Source organism: Emys orbicularis, chromosome 3 (assembly GCF_028017835.1).
Source record: "Emys orbicularis isolate rEmyOrb1 chromosome 3, rEmyOrb1.hap1, whole genome shotgun sequence".
NCBI lineage: Eukaryota > Metazoa > Chordata > Testudines > Emydidae > Emys > Emys orbicularis.
The window spans coordinates 111205773-111219592 of NC_088685.1; the positions used below are offsets into that span (position 1 = coordinate 111205773).

Here is a 13820-nt window from a genome sequence, read left to right on the forward strand (position 1 = left end):
CAGCAAGGTAGAATACCTCTCACAGCATGCCAGTGCACAGAAGGCATGTACTTGCTGCTACATTGTTCTTAGGGACTGCAGCAAACTCCCCACTGTGCACCCTGCATGGGCAAGGGAGCATGGCAAAGAATGACTTGCACCACAGAGGGAGAAATCCATGAGCTTCCCAGAGCACAAGGACTGTGCTTGTGCCCTGTTTCTGTGAAGTAGTCACTGCTGGGTTTACAATAGTGTCAGTGGCTCCATGGAGCCGGATCCATGCCCAGAAGGGGCCCCGGCCTGCTCCACTAGCACTGTGCACTGAGACCCCGCTGGCTCCCCACCACCACCACTTGCTCCTCTCGGCCTGCCCACCGACTGGCCGAGGGCTCCTCTCTGCCCCCTGGTCCCACCTGCCGGCTCCTCTCTGCCCCCTGGCCGGACCCCAGTGCACCTCAGGCTCCAGGCAGTCTCTGCTTCCCACTACCTGTGGGGTCACACCTGTCTCCCCGGAGCTGAGCCGCTTGGGACTAGTGCAGAAGCCTGGCCAGTCTCAGCTGTGGGGGAGGGATGGCAGTCTTGGGGGGCTTGGCTGGATCCCTGAGGGGGCCCGCCCAGGACAGGCCCCGGCCTGGCTGATCGCACCACTCCCAAGGGATGGAGTGATTCCCCGCCCCGGGACCAACCCTGGCTGAACTGCCGGCTCAGTCCGGCTGACACAGACGCCTCCCAGCAGGGCCGGTGAGTGCGGTCGGGAGGCAGGGCGTGGGTCTCTGGGGGGGGGTGCTGGGTTGTGAGAAAGCAAGGAAGATCTATGTGTGTCGGGGCACTAGGGAGTAGGCTTGCCAACTTTCTACTTGCACAAAACTGAACACCCTTGTTCCCCCCCGCCCTGCCCCTCCTCAGATGCCCCGCCCATGTCCCGCCCCTTCTCCGATGCCCCCCACCCCCACGCTCACTCCATCCCCCCTCCCTCTATCGCTTGCTCTCCCCACCCTCACTCACTCACTCATTTTCACCGGGCTGGCTCAGGGGGTTGGGGTGCGGTAGGGTGTGAGCTCCTGCTGGGGGTGCGGGCTCTGGGGTGGGGCCAGAAATGAGGGATTCAGGGTGCAGGAGGGGGCTCTGGGCTGGGGTATGGGGTTGGGGTGCAGGGTGTGTGTGTGAGGGCTCTGGCTGGGGGTGCAGGCTCTGGAGTGGGGCTGGGAATGAGGGGTTTGGGTGTAGGAGGGAGATCAGGGCTGGGGCAGGGGTTGGGGCCTAGGAGGGTGTAAGGGCTCTGGTTGGGGGTGCAGGCTCTGGGATGGAGCTGGGAATGAGGAGTTTGGGGTGTAGGAGGGTGCTCCGGGCTGGGATTGAAGGGTTTGGGAGGAGGTTCTGGGCTGGGGCAGGGAGTTGAGGGGCTCAGGGGTGCAGGCTCCCGGCGCACTTACCTCAAGCAGCTCCCAGAAGCAGCGGCATGTCCCCCCTCTGGCTTCTACGCGGTGGCACGGCCTGGTGGCTCTGCGCACTGCCCCATCTGCAGGTGCCACCCCCGCAGCTCCCATTGGCCAGGAATCGTGGCCAATGGGAGCTGTGGGGGCGGAGCTTGGGGTGGGGGCAACATGCAGAGCCCCCTGGCTGCCCCTACATGTAAGAGCCAGGGGGGGACATGCTGCTGCTTCCCGGGAGCCATGCAGTGCAGAGACTGGCAGGGAGCCTGCCAGCCCCGATGTGCGGCGCCACCAACTGGACAGTCAATGGCCCGGTCAGCAATGCTGACCGGAGCTGCCAGGATCCCTTTTCGACCGGGTGTTCCGGTTGAAAATTGGACCCCTGATCACCCTACTAGGGAGTAGGGGTTCTGTGTGGGGTGCTGGACAGTTGTGGTGGGGCTGTGGGTAGGGGGGCATTGGGCACGGGTGGTGTTGTGCAGGGCACTGTGCATTTGTGGGGAGGGTTTGAAGGGGGTGATGGGCATAGTGGGTCCGGGGGGGGCTCAGGCCATATGGAGTCAGGGGAGTGTTGGATGGAGGGGCTGTGAGGCTTGGCATGGGCCCAGCCGAGGGGAAGGGGCATGCTGGCAGCAAAGGGCTGGGCAGGCCACTGTGCATCTGGCAACTGACTGTAAATAGTGCCCTCTCACTGGGCTTGGTGGAGCGGGGCCGCCCCTGCCATGCCATGCCATGCCCCATTACACTTGGCTGGCCTCTCGCTCTGGGGACTGACCTCCCCGTGCCATGAGCCATTGCCTCCATGGGGACAACAAATATGTTTTGCGCTGGGCCCGCAAAAGGTTAATCCGGCCCTGGTAGTAGTGCTGGGTGGGAAATGGTTTTCCTGTCACATGAAACTCTTGAACATCTAAAAAAATGTTCCTGCTCCGCATTGGGATGAACCTGAGACTTAAGTTTTCACAGGAGGGAGGGCGACCTCCCCACACATAGAATACCCAATAAGCCAGTGGCTAAGGTACTCTCTTTGGATGTGGGAGACTCAGCCTCAAGTCCCTTCTACAGACCAGGGGAGTGCCCTAAATACTGGGCTATAGAGTCAGTCTCTCTTACTCTCTCTGGCCTAATGAGTATTTAGTTGTTTATACATAGAACAGCTTCAACAGGAGAGACTGAGAAAGACCCATCCTAGAATAGGCTGTAGTCTGGTGGCTAGGGCACTTACATGGGAGACTGAGGTTCAAGTCCCTGGTCTAAATTAGAGCTATTAGCTATTTTTGGGGAATGTCTATCTTTCTTTAGTTTTGAACAGAAATTCCATCCTTGACTCAAGAAACCTTTCCCAGTGAAAGTTTTGTTGAAACTGGTGCATTCCTGTGAACAATTTTGGTCTCAAGTAACTGATATTTTCCTTCAAAAAAAGAAGTTTCATCTGAAAATTCATGACTAGTTCTACTGTGTAGGAGTGTGATTCTTACCCCCTCCCCCTCACTTCTTTGCATTCCAGTAGAATAGCAAGGCACAATATAGCTTCCAGTAATGTCTTTGGCCCTAGCTTATAATTATTAGTGGGGCTTTTGGCACCAAGGATCAGATAGGAAGGAATTTCTTTGATTTTCTTTGATATTTCCAAAGGTAGGAAAAAATGTTTAAGTGCCCCTTTGCTGTAGGAAAAGCATATTTTGTCATGTAGGGCTGCCAGTTATAGCCAATTACAACCTGACTGACCAGCTATGATACTCAAATACCTAACAAAACTTGCTCTTTCCTTACGAGATGGAGATTTTACTTGTATGCCTGTATCTGTTATGTATGTAGTTTGGGTTTTGAACCTTACATAAGTAGTAACCTTTTAATTTTTGCCTAATTCAGTAAGGTTCTTCTCTCTGATGAGATTTAAGTGTGGTGAAATTGTTCTATACTTGAGAAGATACCATAAAAACAGCACTTTAAGGAAGGAAACGTTTTCTATTTGTCACCCACCCTTTCTTTGCTAATTTAATTAATTTTTAAAAGCTGGGTGGAAAATATATTTTCACTGCTCTTCAAAAGGGTTCATTCAGCCTTTCTTTAATAGTTCAAGTGGTTGGTATTTCTGCTGGCTTCTGAAATATATTACAAGTCACAATCTGGAAAAAGTTCTTAAGCAGTTCCAAGTCTTGTTGCTGGATTTGGATACATCGTTGGGTCTTACTCTCTAGCTCATCCTTAACAACTGACAAAATATTTACTCTGCTCAGTACAGAAAAGGATAATTTTTTCCAAAATATTATACAAGGTTGGAGTCTGAACACAGACAATGAGGCAAAAAATTGGATCTATCCACCGAACCATTTAGTTGAATCATTTTCCAGAGTGCCATGAGAACTGAGCTTCATCAACTCCTTGTGCTGCACTTCTTGAAATATAGGAGAGATGAGTAGGCAGCCAGGTCCTGAATAATGTAAACAGGAGGTATCTAGGTCTGACTAATGTCAACTGTGCATGTATTTGTAGATGCATTTAACATGGGGGGAGTTCATTGCTGTTTGAATAAAACCTGCACTGTATAACAAAACATTTGTTTTCATTAAGCTGATCTCATCTTTTCAAAGTAAATGCCTGAGTGTCTAATCTCAGATGGATAGAATACTGCTTCTGGCATTGTTGTCTTTGGGTCAGTTTTTGAGTGGAGGAACAGTTCTTAATCCATTAAAACCACTGTGTAGACCTTAAAGTGGAACATCCCAGAGTACTGTTAATGTATCAATCAGTAAAAGCTGTTTTTAATATTATTTCTTGCTTATTTTGAAAAATATATGGGTAGGAAATAATTCTGACCCTACTAAATTGTCCCCAGACAATAAAAAAGAAAATCTTGTGTGGACAAAAAAGTATACCAAATAATAGGTTTTCTTCTGTATATATGCTGTCTCAATGTGATTCTTTGCACAAGCGACTCCTAAGTAACTATCTTCCATTGTCTTTTAAACAATAGTAGATTGTCATTGTTAGATCAAATAGCATAGCATATCTCCAGAAATAAGATCACACCTCATTACATACTTAAGAAATGCAGTGTACTGCCGTCAGTATTTCTGGCACATGGATTCTTTGTTTTTTGTTTGCTACATGTAGATTTCAGTATTTTTTCCTCGCTATAAAATTCCAGAAATAACAAGCAGTTATTCAGCTCTTGTGTTTCAGAGCCAAATTATTTTTAAGGTAACTGTTTTGACAAAATTTTGTCACAGTTACCACTGCGTTTATATCCATTGATGTCATGTCACTATTTTCCCCCTGCTAGTTAAAATAATAAGCAATATCATTTTCCATCTCTCTAAGAAGCAGAATGACACAGCTGAGGTGACTGCAGAGATTTGGGGGCGAGGGGTTGAGGTTTTTAAAAAAAAATACTAACAGATTGAAATGTCTTTCTTAATCACAGTGATGTGAATCTGAGTTGTGGATGAGTGCGCCCTACAAAGCAAGGCAGATTGTGCTGCTGTCATCTGTCCAGAGCCCCAAAGGAAGCAAATTCTTTGATTCTTCCTAACTGATCCAGATCAAAGTGTTCATAAGGGCAGGCACAAAATATCACACACTCCAAGTGGAAAAGCAAAGAGCACCTGTTTGAATTTGTTTAGGAAACATATGAAGATTGGTCATCTCACTTCCCTCCTAAGCCTCTGAAGAAGTGACATGAAAGTCCTGTGAATGCTGTTCCCTTGAACCTGTTTCGATTTTATAAACATTAAAATCAATTGGCCTTCTTTTTTCAGGCGATGCTTTCACTGCTATATTCTTGAGATATTTATGTAACCTCAAGAGGAGGAGGCGGCTTTCAGTGGTATAACTTAGTATTTGAAGCGCTTAATTTATATTTTAGACATCAGTGGTTAATTATTTATTAAATCATTGACAAATTGGAAGCATGTATAAAAGAAAAATAAGATCACAATTTACTTAATGTAATTTTGTCAAATGGAAACCCTCTAAATATTTTGTGTGAAGATTGCTGATTTTATATATAAATGACAAATAGGAAAAAAGTCTATACTGTTTTGTAGCTAATATTTCATTTCTAAATAAGAGCAACATTGCCACAAATCAATGAACATTTCCTTTTGAAACGTATACATTGCCAGTGTATATATCTGCTGTTAAAACCCATGATCCAGGATGAAATAATGAAGTAAATAGCCAAGCTACTGTTCTTCCAGAAACCAAACTTTTCGTATTGAGGAAATGTGGAATCAGATAAAGCATCGTCATCAGCCGTTCAAATTAACATCAGCCACATCATTATTACTTTTGTTTTGGCATTCCTTAAAAAAGTCTCAGTATCGTCATGCTTAAAAAATTTTCAGACCAGCGCAGGAGGATTTAGCCACACATTCTCCTAATATAATGGAAGACTTGGGGCTAGATCTCCTACACTACTTTAAAAAGCTCAACAAATATATATATCTCCAACACCACTTTGGAATTTTGCCAGAAAAAGTACTAAAGCTTTGATTGAAAGAGATTAACCAGAGATTGAAAAAAAACTTTTCTCATACTATTGAGCAGCCCTGGCCAGGTACGGACATATATGATTTCCTCTCCCTTATATATATTTTTTTAAATTGACAAACTTTCTTTCTCTATCAGTAGTAATCAAAAAGGTCAATTGAAGGTCAATGCCCCTCTGCCATGTACATTGGCCAAACCGGACAGTCCCTCCACAAAAGAATAAATGGACACAAATCGGACATCAGGAATGGTAACATACATAAGCTAGTAAGTGAACACTTCAATCTCCCTGGTCATTCTATTACAGATTTAAAAGTCACTATCATTGAACAAAAAAACTTCAGAAACAGACTTCAAAGAGAAACAGCAGAACTAAAATTCATTTGCAAATTCAACACCATTAATCTGGGCTTGAATAGGGACTGGGAGTGGCTGGCTCATTACAGAAGCAGCTTTTCCTCTCCTGGAATTGACACCTCCTCATCTATTATTGGGAGTGGACTACATCCACCCTGATTGAATTGGCCCTGTCAACACTGGTTCTCCACTTGCAAAGTAACTCCCTGCTCTCCATGTGTCAGTATATAATGCCTGCATCTGTAACTTTCACTCTATGCATCTGAAGAAGTGAGGTTTTTACTCACGAAAGCTTATGCCCAAATAAATCTGTTAGTCTATAAGGTGCCACCAGACTCCTTGTTGTTTTTGCTTAAAATAAAGTTAGACATGGCCATAGGTGGCTTATTCTTTAACAAGATAGTAAAATTATTTTAAAATTTGGAGAAGATGAATACATTCAGTATATAATATTGAAAAGTAATCAATTGATCAAAATATTCTAATTCCATATCTTCAGGTCCAAAACATGAATTTTACATGTCTGGCATTGTTTTCCAATAACTCAACTTTACGATATACTGTAATATAGTTACGGTCTTTAAACTATCTCCTGGACAAAAGTGGAGCAGAGCTGTACGGCAGCTGGGGGTCACCTCAGCTCCCCAGTCATGTCTCATCCTCAGTTGGCTACTGCACACGCCCAGCACTTTCTCTACTTTGGGTAGGAGGCAGGAAGGTATGGTGTAAAACCAGCTAAACCTCCCATATGCCACTGAAGGATTCCCCGGTACCAGCTAAGCCAGTTTTGCAGTCGCTTTACACGGGCAGACCAGTGCAGAATAGCTGCAGTGGGGGCCAGGGTCTGGTCTTCTAAATCTTTATCAAAATCAGTAATTTTAAATTAAGGGACTCAGTCTTAGATTCAATCAAATCAAAACAGACAGAACCCACTGTAACTTATGGGAACGTTTTTGAAGAAACATGATGGCATCCAAGCAGCAGCTTGGAGAGCCTCTGTTACATTTGATGCAAAGGAGAATGTGAAGGAGAGGCTAAAACAAGAACTTCTCCTCCTGCCTCTTCCCCTGCAGTATTCTCAGAAAGTGTGGCTACCACATATTTACAGTTCCTTTGTCTTCCAAGTTCTTCTGTCATCTCTGAGGAGACATCATGAAGAAAGGAAGAGAATTAGAGCTGGACTCTCCAGCTTCTGCTGTTCAAATGGCGCAAAGTGGGCAAAAACTGGATGGCAAAGGACAACAGAGAATTCTCCTTTTGCAGAGGAAGTCTCTGGTGCTGAAAAGCAGATGGCGGCCTAACCGCCTCCTACAGCAGTTGGTCTCCAAACTCTGGTGTAGGGCTTGTATCTGGATGGGTTTGGAGTGGATATGGCAAAGCGCAGCTCTGCTGTGCTGATCTACTTGTGCAGGCTCAGGTAGGACAAGTGACCTTAGAAACTTTTGCTGGCATAGCAATGTTGGTTAGGGGTGGCATTTTTTACCACACTTCAGTAGAAGCCCTCATGTAGATGCAGTTTTATTGGCATAAAAGTGTTTTTGCTGGAATAGCTTATTTAGCCCAGGGAATTAGTATATAGTGCAGCTACACTAGGAGGATTGGCCAGTATAGCTCTACTGACTTTGCTCTACCAACAGGTCTTTTCTCATGTAGATTACGGTTTAGGAATCTTGCATCAGTGACATCAGCAGCTCTTAATTTATGGTGGGTCCAGGCAGCACGGGATCAGGGATCTGCAACTGGTTCCCAGCAGCCCCCTCTCTCCACTGCTTCGGAATAGCACTTAGATGCAGTGGAGAATTGAGCCTCTAATGTCTCCTTTAAGTTTAACACAATGACCCTGATCCAGCACAGAAGTAATGGAGGGTGGCAGCAGATGGTTGTGGTTTCCTGATTCAGAGCTTCATGGATTTGGTGCAAGTTATGACAGCCCCAACATAAGCCCCTAGGTTTTATATCAGTGGAGAATCAGTTATAGTGGAGCTTCTCTCCACCACACCCTCTTCCCTCCCAGGTCCTGCCCGTGGAACTTCCTTGACATGTCCCCTCCTTCCCTTTACATTGGACATGGTGAGAGGAACTGGTATAGAAGACAGCAGAAAGCTTGTGTGTAGATGGGGAAATATCCACTAGTTATTTGCAGGCATTTGAAGGTCAATTTGTGCTGTGAATACGGTGTATGATGCATTAATCCCACTTCCCTGTATTGTAAGTCTGAGACAACTTCTTGAAATCCTTATTTTAATGAATAAAATATTTGACTATTGTATTACCGTATGGTAATTGCTGAGGCCATCTGATGAATTAAGACTCAAAGGTAAATATGAGCTGTCAGATCTGAAACGCTGAATGTTTTAGACATTAAGTATTCTGCTTTAATTCAAAAGTTTTTGCCTAGACCTCAGGGCCCCTTATTTGTTGTGAAATGATGAGACTTTTTGCAAATTTCTCTTTTAGACAAATCAGTGCCATAGACTTTTATGTTTTATTCTGAATTCCTTTCATATATGGCCTTTCAGTTTTGCCAAGACCTACTATAAATATTCACTTACAGCTTCTAAAATTGTAATCTCAACATGAAGAAGTGTGTTTGTGTGGCCCCACTGGGTATTTTTGACAGTTGTTTGGCACACAGCCTCTTGTAACAAGATGATAGAGACTCAAGAATAGAATCTGATCACAAGGGCTGCCATACCCTTGGCCAGTGAAGGCTTGACACATCACTGAAAGACTACGCAGTTTGGCCTGGTTTTCAGTCCTTCCTCAAATCTCATTAAAGTCAGTGTGAGCTGTGGGTGCTTGCACCTCTGACAATCAAGCTATGAGTCTTCCTAAGGGGGAGGAACATCCAGAACCCTGCTACAATGTATGATTTTAGCTTAAATTAACTGGGCATAGCATGACGGAGGTTTTAGAAAGTCCACTACCTCTGTGCTCTGCATTTTGAAATGAGTTCTTAAATGAGAAATCCAAAAGTGGTAGCTCTGCCACTTTGTCTAGAGGAGAATGCCAATGATAGGCTAACATTAGTCTTAAATGAGGCCTGCCCAGTACAGATTTCTGTCAGAAGCCAAATATTTGATGAGGATATTAACTCAACCTGGAACCATTTAAAAAGTGTACAGGACTTCACTTAATTTGAGAAAAGAAACAATGGTGGTCCAAGAAACAAAAGGAGGTGTTCGAATCAGGCAAGATTGTCGGTAACTGGTGATGTTTAAACTGAAGACTGCTCAAAATTAGCCATTGTCCAACTGTGTCTGCATATCACCAGGATTTTTATCTGAACTTCCAGAGATGGTGGGGGAAAAAAACTTTTTTACATTTTCTTTTGCTCCAGCTGCATATCCCCAAGCCTGTCCAGGTGGAATGTAAAGCTTGAGTGCTGTTTGTTGGGATAGACAATATTCAGGAAACCACATAGTACTTTTCCTTTGTTCCAAACTCGCTGAATCTTTTCTACTATCAAGGTCAGCCCCGCTCAGCAGGGGGTAGGGGGGGGGTCTGTCTAAACTGGAAAATTATACCATATTAGAGCATGTGTTAACAAATATAGTAGCTTACATGTTAAATGTGACAAGGACTATCATGTAGTTATCTGGTTGTGATTAGCCCTTTGGTGTTTGGAGCACAACAGTCATTGTCTGTACCAAGCATTTCACCTTATATTGCTTTACCTGTGTTACTTACCGTGTTTTAACACTCTAACTTACAAGTGTAGGTAAGGCCAGAGAGGCTACATTTTAGCTGAATTATTTCACCCATCTAGAAGAATTCAGGTAAAAGAACCATTTTCTCGTCATCCTTGCCTCTGTATCTCTGACTTTGGCACTAAATAGTATGTTTATTACATTTCATAACTAGTTTGGAAACTTAGTTGTCCTGACATAAGTACCTCTTAGTTTTAATGGAAGAAAACCTACAATCCATTCCCCACATCCTGGTATTACTATCTTCTGGAAATACTTCAGTTATTGCCAGTGAACTGATTTATTATTTATTATCCAGCCAGCCTCATAATGTGTTGTATCATATATCTATGCTTGTTTCATTATCAGACATTCACAAGAGCATGATGAGCATCTGCAGAATAGGAGATGCAGCTTTTAACAAAATGTGCTGTTATTAAGGTACCATATCTGTGTGTCAGCATTGGTCATCTCCATACCTGGCAGCTCTACCTGCAAACTTCAGGGATTTCTTCCCACACTTACCTTTAATATATCAAACCTAATTGGGGCTGGGCACTGATTGGGTACTACATGGTCAAGGTACAAGTCCCCAAAGAGAATGCTGTTGCTGTTGCTGATGGTGATTATAAAAAGATGGATACCTTAACATTGAAACAGTGATTTTGAGTGAGGATGATGAAGAAGTAGGTATTGCAGACTGATGGACACCAAAATATTTTGCGGTTGGTGAGGAGGAGGAATAGTGGACTGACCCTTTGCCCCAAGGAAATCTTACATTAAGAGCTCCCGTTTAAAAGTCCTATTTTCTGTTACAAACACACAAAATATAGATGTAGTATGAAATGGTGGGACTGATGCCAGCGGGAATAGTACGGTGATGGTGGTGATTCAAACACTGGTCCTGCTCATGCTGCCCATAGGAATTGGCATCATCCCTGCCCCATGTTTATGCTGTCAGTGGGGGAGAAAGGAGGGTGTGGAGAGGGCTGCCACCTGTTCAGGTTTTCTGAGGATCGTCCCTTTTTTGAGGTGGCTGTCCTAGGAAATCTGTAGGCGTGCTCAGCTGGAAGCTGTCCAGTTTTATGGACTCACACTTATTCCGGATGTCCTGGTTTTTGTACCGCAGAAGTGGCAAACCTAGGGATGGAGCACAGCGAAATCCCTCCTCTCAGCTTCATCAGCACCCTCAATGAATTGGCAGAGATTAAAAAAAGCACCACCATGGGTTGTGTTTCTTAAATGAAGACTCAATGTATCATGTGTTTGCAGGATGTTATCTAGAGTACTAATGCAAATAGCTCTCTGTTCAATTGTTCCACTTAATAATAGAGAGACAAGTTGGGTGAGATAATGTCTTTTACTGCACCAACTTCTGTTGGTGAGAGAGACAAGCTACAACAATCACTTAATAATAAGCATCCCTTTTCAATATAAGGAGCACAAGTTGAAAAAATTGGGGCGTTTAGACCCCAGAATTATGTATGGGTAGAAGGAAACCCACATCTTCCAAATAATAAATAATAATATTTTTCCAAGTTCTATTTGTCAGGGCAAGTGCCAGTGGTTCTCAGAAGATGAATAGGAATTATAGGAACAAAACAAGCGTATATCAGTGTGACGGGTTTCCCCCCACTCCAGGGTGCCACCTGATGTACTGGAGTCTCACTGAGCCCACCTGTTACACTAGGCTGGGCACCCTCACCCTGTCCTTCTATGCCAGGCCCTCAAGCCTCTCTAACACACACACAGGTAGGGACACGCCTGGCTGCAGAAAGACACAGACACTGAAATCAGCTCTACATGGGAAGAATCAGCTAGGACAGTGGTTCTCAACCAGGGGTCCAGGGCCCCACGGGCAGGTTTCAGGGGGGCCGCCAAGCAAGGCAGGCATTAGTCTCTCTAGGGCCCAGGGCAGAAAGCCAAAGCCCTGCTGCAAGGGACTGCAGCCCAGGATCCTGAACCCCACCACCCAAGGCTGAAGCTGAAGCCTGAGCAACTTAGCTTTGCGGTGCCTCCTGTGATGTGGGGGCCCGAGCAACTGCCCTGCTTGCTACCCCTTAATGCAGGCCCCGGCTTTTATATGCAGAAAAACAGTTGTTGTGGCACAGGTGGGCCGTGGAGTTTGTATTGCATGTTGTGGGGGGAGGGGGCGGGAGCTCAGAAAGAAAAAAAAAGGTTGAGAACCCCTAAGCTAGGGGATTGTCCAGGACTCAAGTGCACCCACACCTCTGGGGTACAAACCCAAAATTGTATTGTCTTGTGCCGCACAGAGAACTGTACAGTGTAAGCTCATGAAAATCGCCCCCTCCCTCAGTGTGATGGAAGATATACACAGCTTTTTGCCCTCCAATTATGAATTGCACAAACGGGTTTAGAGAAAACAAAACAAGTTTATTAACTACAAAGGATAGATTTTAAGTGATTATAAGGGATAGCTAACAGATCAAAGCAGATTACTGAGCACATAAAATACGCAAACTAAGTTTTAGACACTAAAGAAACTGGCTACAAGTAGTAATTTCTCACTCTAAATGTTATTTTAAGCAGGTTGTAGAGTTTCTGGAAGACAAACTGCTCTTGCTTGCAGCTTAGAACTCCAGATATTCCTTTCACAGGCCAGACACCTTTTCCAGCCTGGGTCCAGTTCTTTCTTCCCCAGATCAGTCTTAGGTGTTTTCAGCAGTCATCTTGGGTGGGGATTCAGTGAAGAACCCACCCTTATTAACTCACTCAGGATTTACATATGGCGGGAATCTTTTTTTCCCAGTTTGATCCCTACCCCTTCTAGTGGAAAAATACTAGCAGTACAAGATGGGGTCCAGTACCAGTGACATGATCACATGACGTGTCAAAGCAGCATCCCAGGAAGGTGGGAGATTAGCATTTTCAAAGTCCTATTGTTCTCCCTAATGGTTCATTGACTAAACAGCCAGACAAATGATTGCATTTGTCTGGTGGGCGTTCCTCAGCTGCAAACACTTTTGTAATTGATACATAGTTAATATTCCTAACTTCAGATACAGAAATGATACATGCATACACATAGGATAATCACATTCAGTAAATCATAACCTTTCCAGTGATATCTCACATGACCCATCTTGCATAAAATGTCTGTTATGCCATGTTCATATTATAACAATATCTCTATGAACAATATGGGGCATAGTGTCACAATGAGTTTCTGTGAGATGACAGGAAACAGAGTTTGGGATAAAGTACAGACCTAAGGTGAAATCAGTGAGACTTAGGCTCCTATGCCTAAATCACTTTGAAAATAGTATTTAGGATCCTGGCTCACTTAGGCATTTTTGGAAAGTGACTTAGAACTATAGTCTTTGAAGAGATTATAGAACAAGACACTAAGGCTACATCTACACTACAGGGGGGTCGATTTAAGATATGCAAATTCAGCTACGCGAATAGCATAGCTGAATTCGACGTATCAGATCCGACTTACCCTGTTGTGAGGACGGCGGCAAAATTGACTGCCGCGGCTCCCAGTCGACGGCGCTTACTCCCACTTCCCCTGGTGGAGTAAGCGCGTTGATTCGGGGATCGATTGTCGCGTCCTGACGAGACGCGATAAGTCGATCCCCAAGAGATCGATTTCTACCCGCCGATTCAGGTGGGTAGTGTAGACCAGGCCTAAGAGCCACCAATCCTGTTCCAAGGGGCTCTAGCTCAGTGGTCTCCAACCTTTTTAAGCACAAGATCACTTTTTGAATTTAAGTGCAACCCAGGATCTAATTAAAAGAAAATGTAGAAATAACAGTAATCACAAACCCAAACACCCTTGCCCCGCCCCTTCCCTGAGGCCACACCCCTACCCCGCTCATTCCACTCCCCCTCCCTCCATCGTCGC

At 44.8% G+C, this 13820-nt stretch overlaps 1 protein-coding gene across 3 annotated transcripts in view; it reads left to right on the forward strand.

Annotated features, from left to right (window-relative positions):
- AIG1 (androgen induced 1) overlaps positions 1–13820 on the forward strand; it is a 193019-nt gene that overhangs the window by 114988 nt on the left and 64211 nt on the right. Inside the window, exon 4 of one of the 3 annotated variants that reach the window (XM_065400701.1) lies at positions 4840–4895. The exons of the other annotated variants lie outside the window; for them this stretch is intronic. Coding sequence (XP_065256773.1) covers positions 4840–4842 — 3 coding nt within the window. The 3' untranslated portion in view covers positions 4843–4895. Of the gene's footprint in view, positions 1–4839; positions 4896–13820 lie in introns of those variants that run through there. 3 annotated transcript variants of the gene reach the window in all.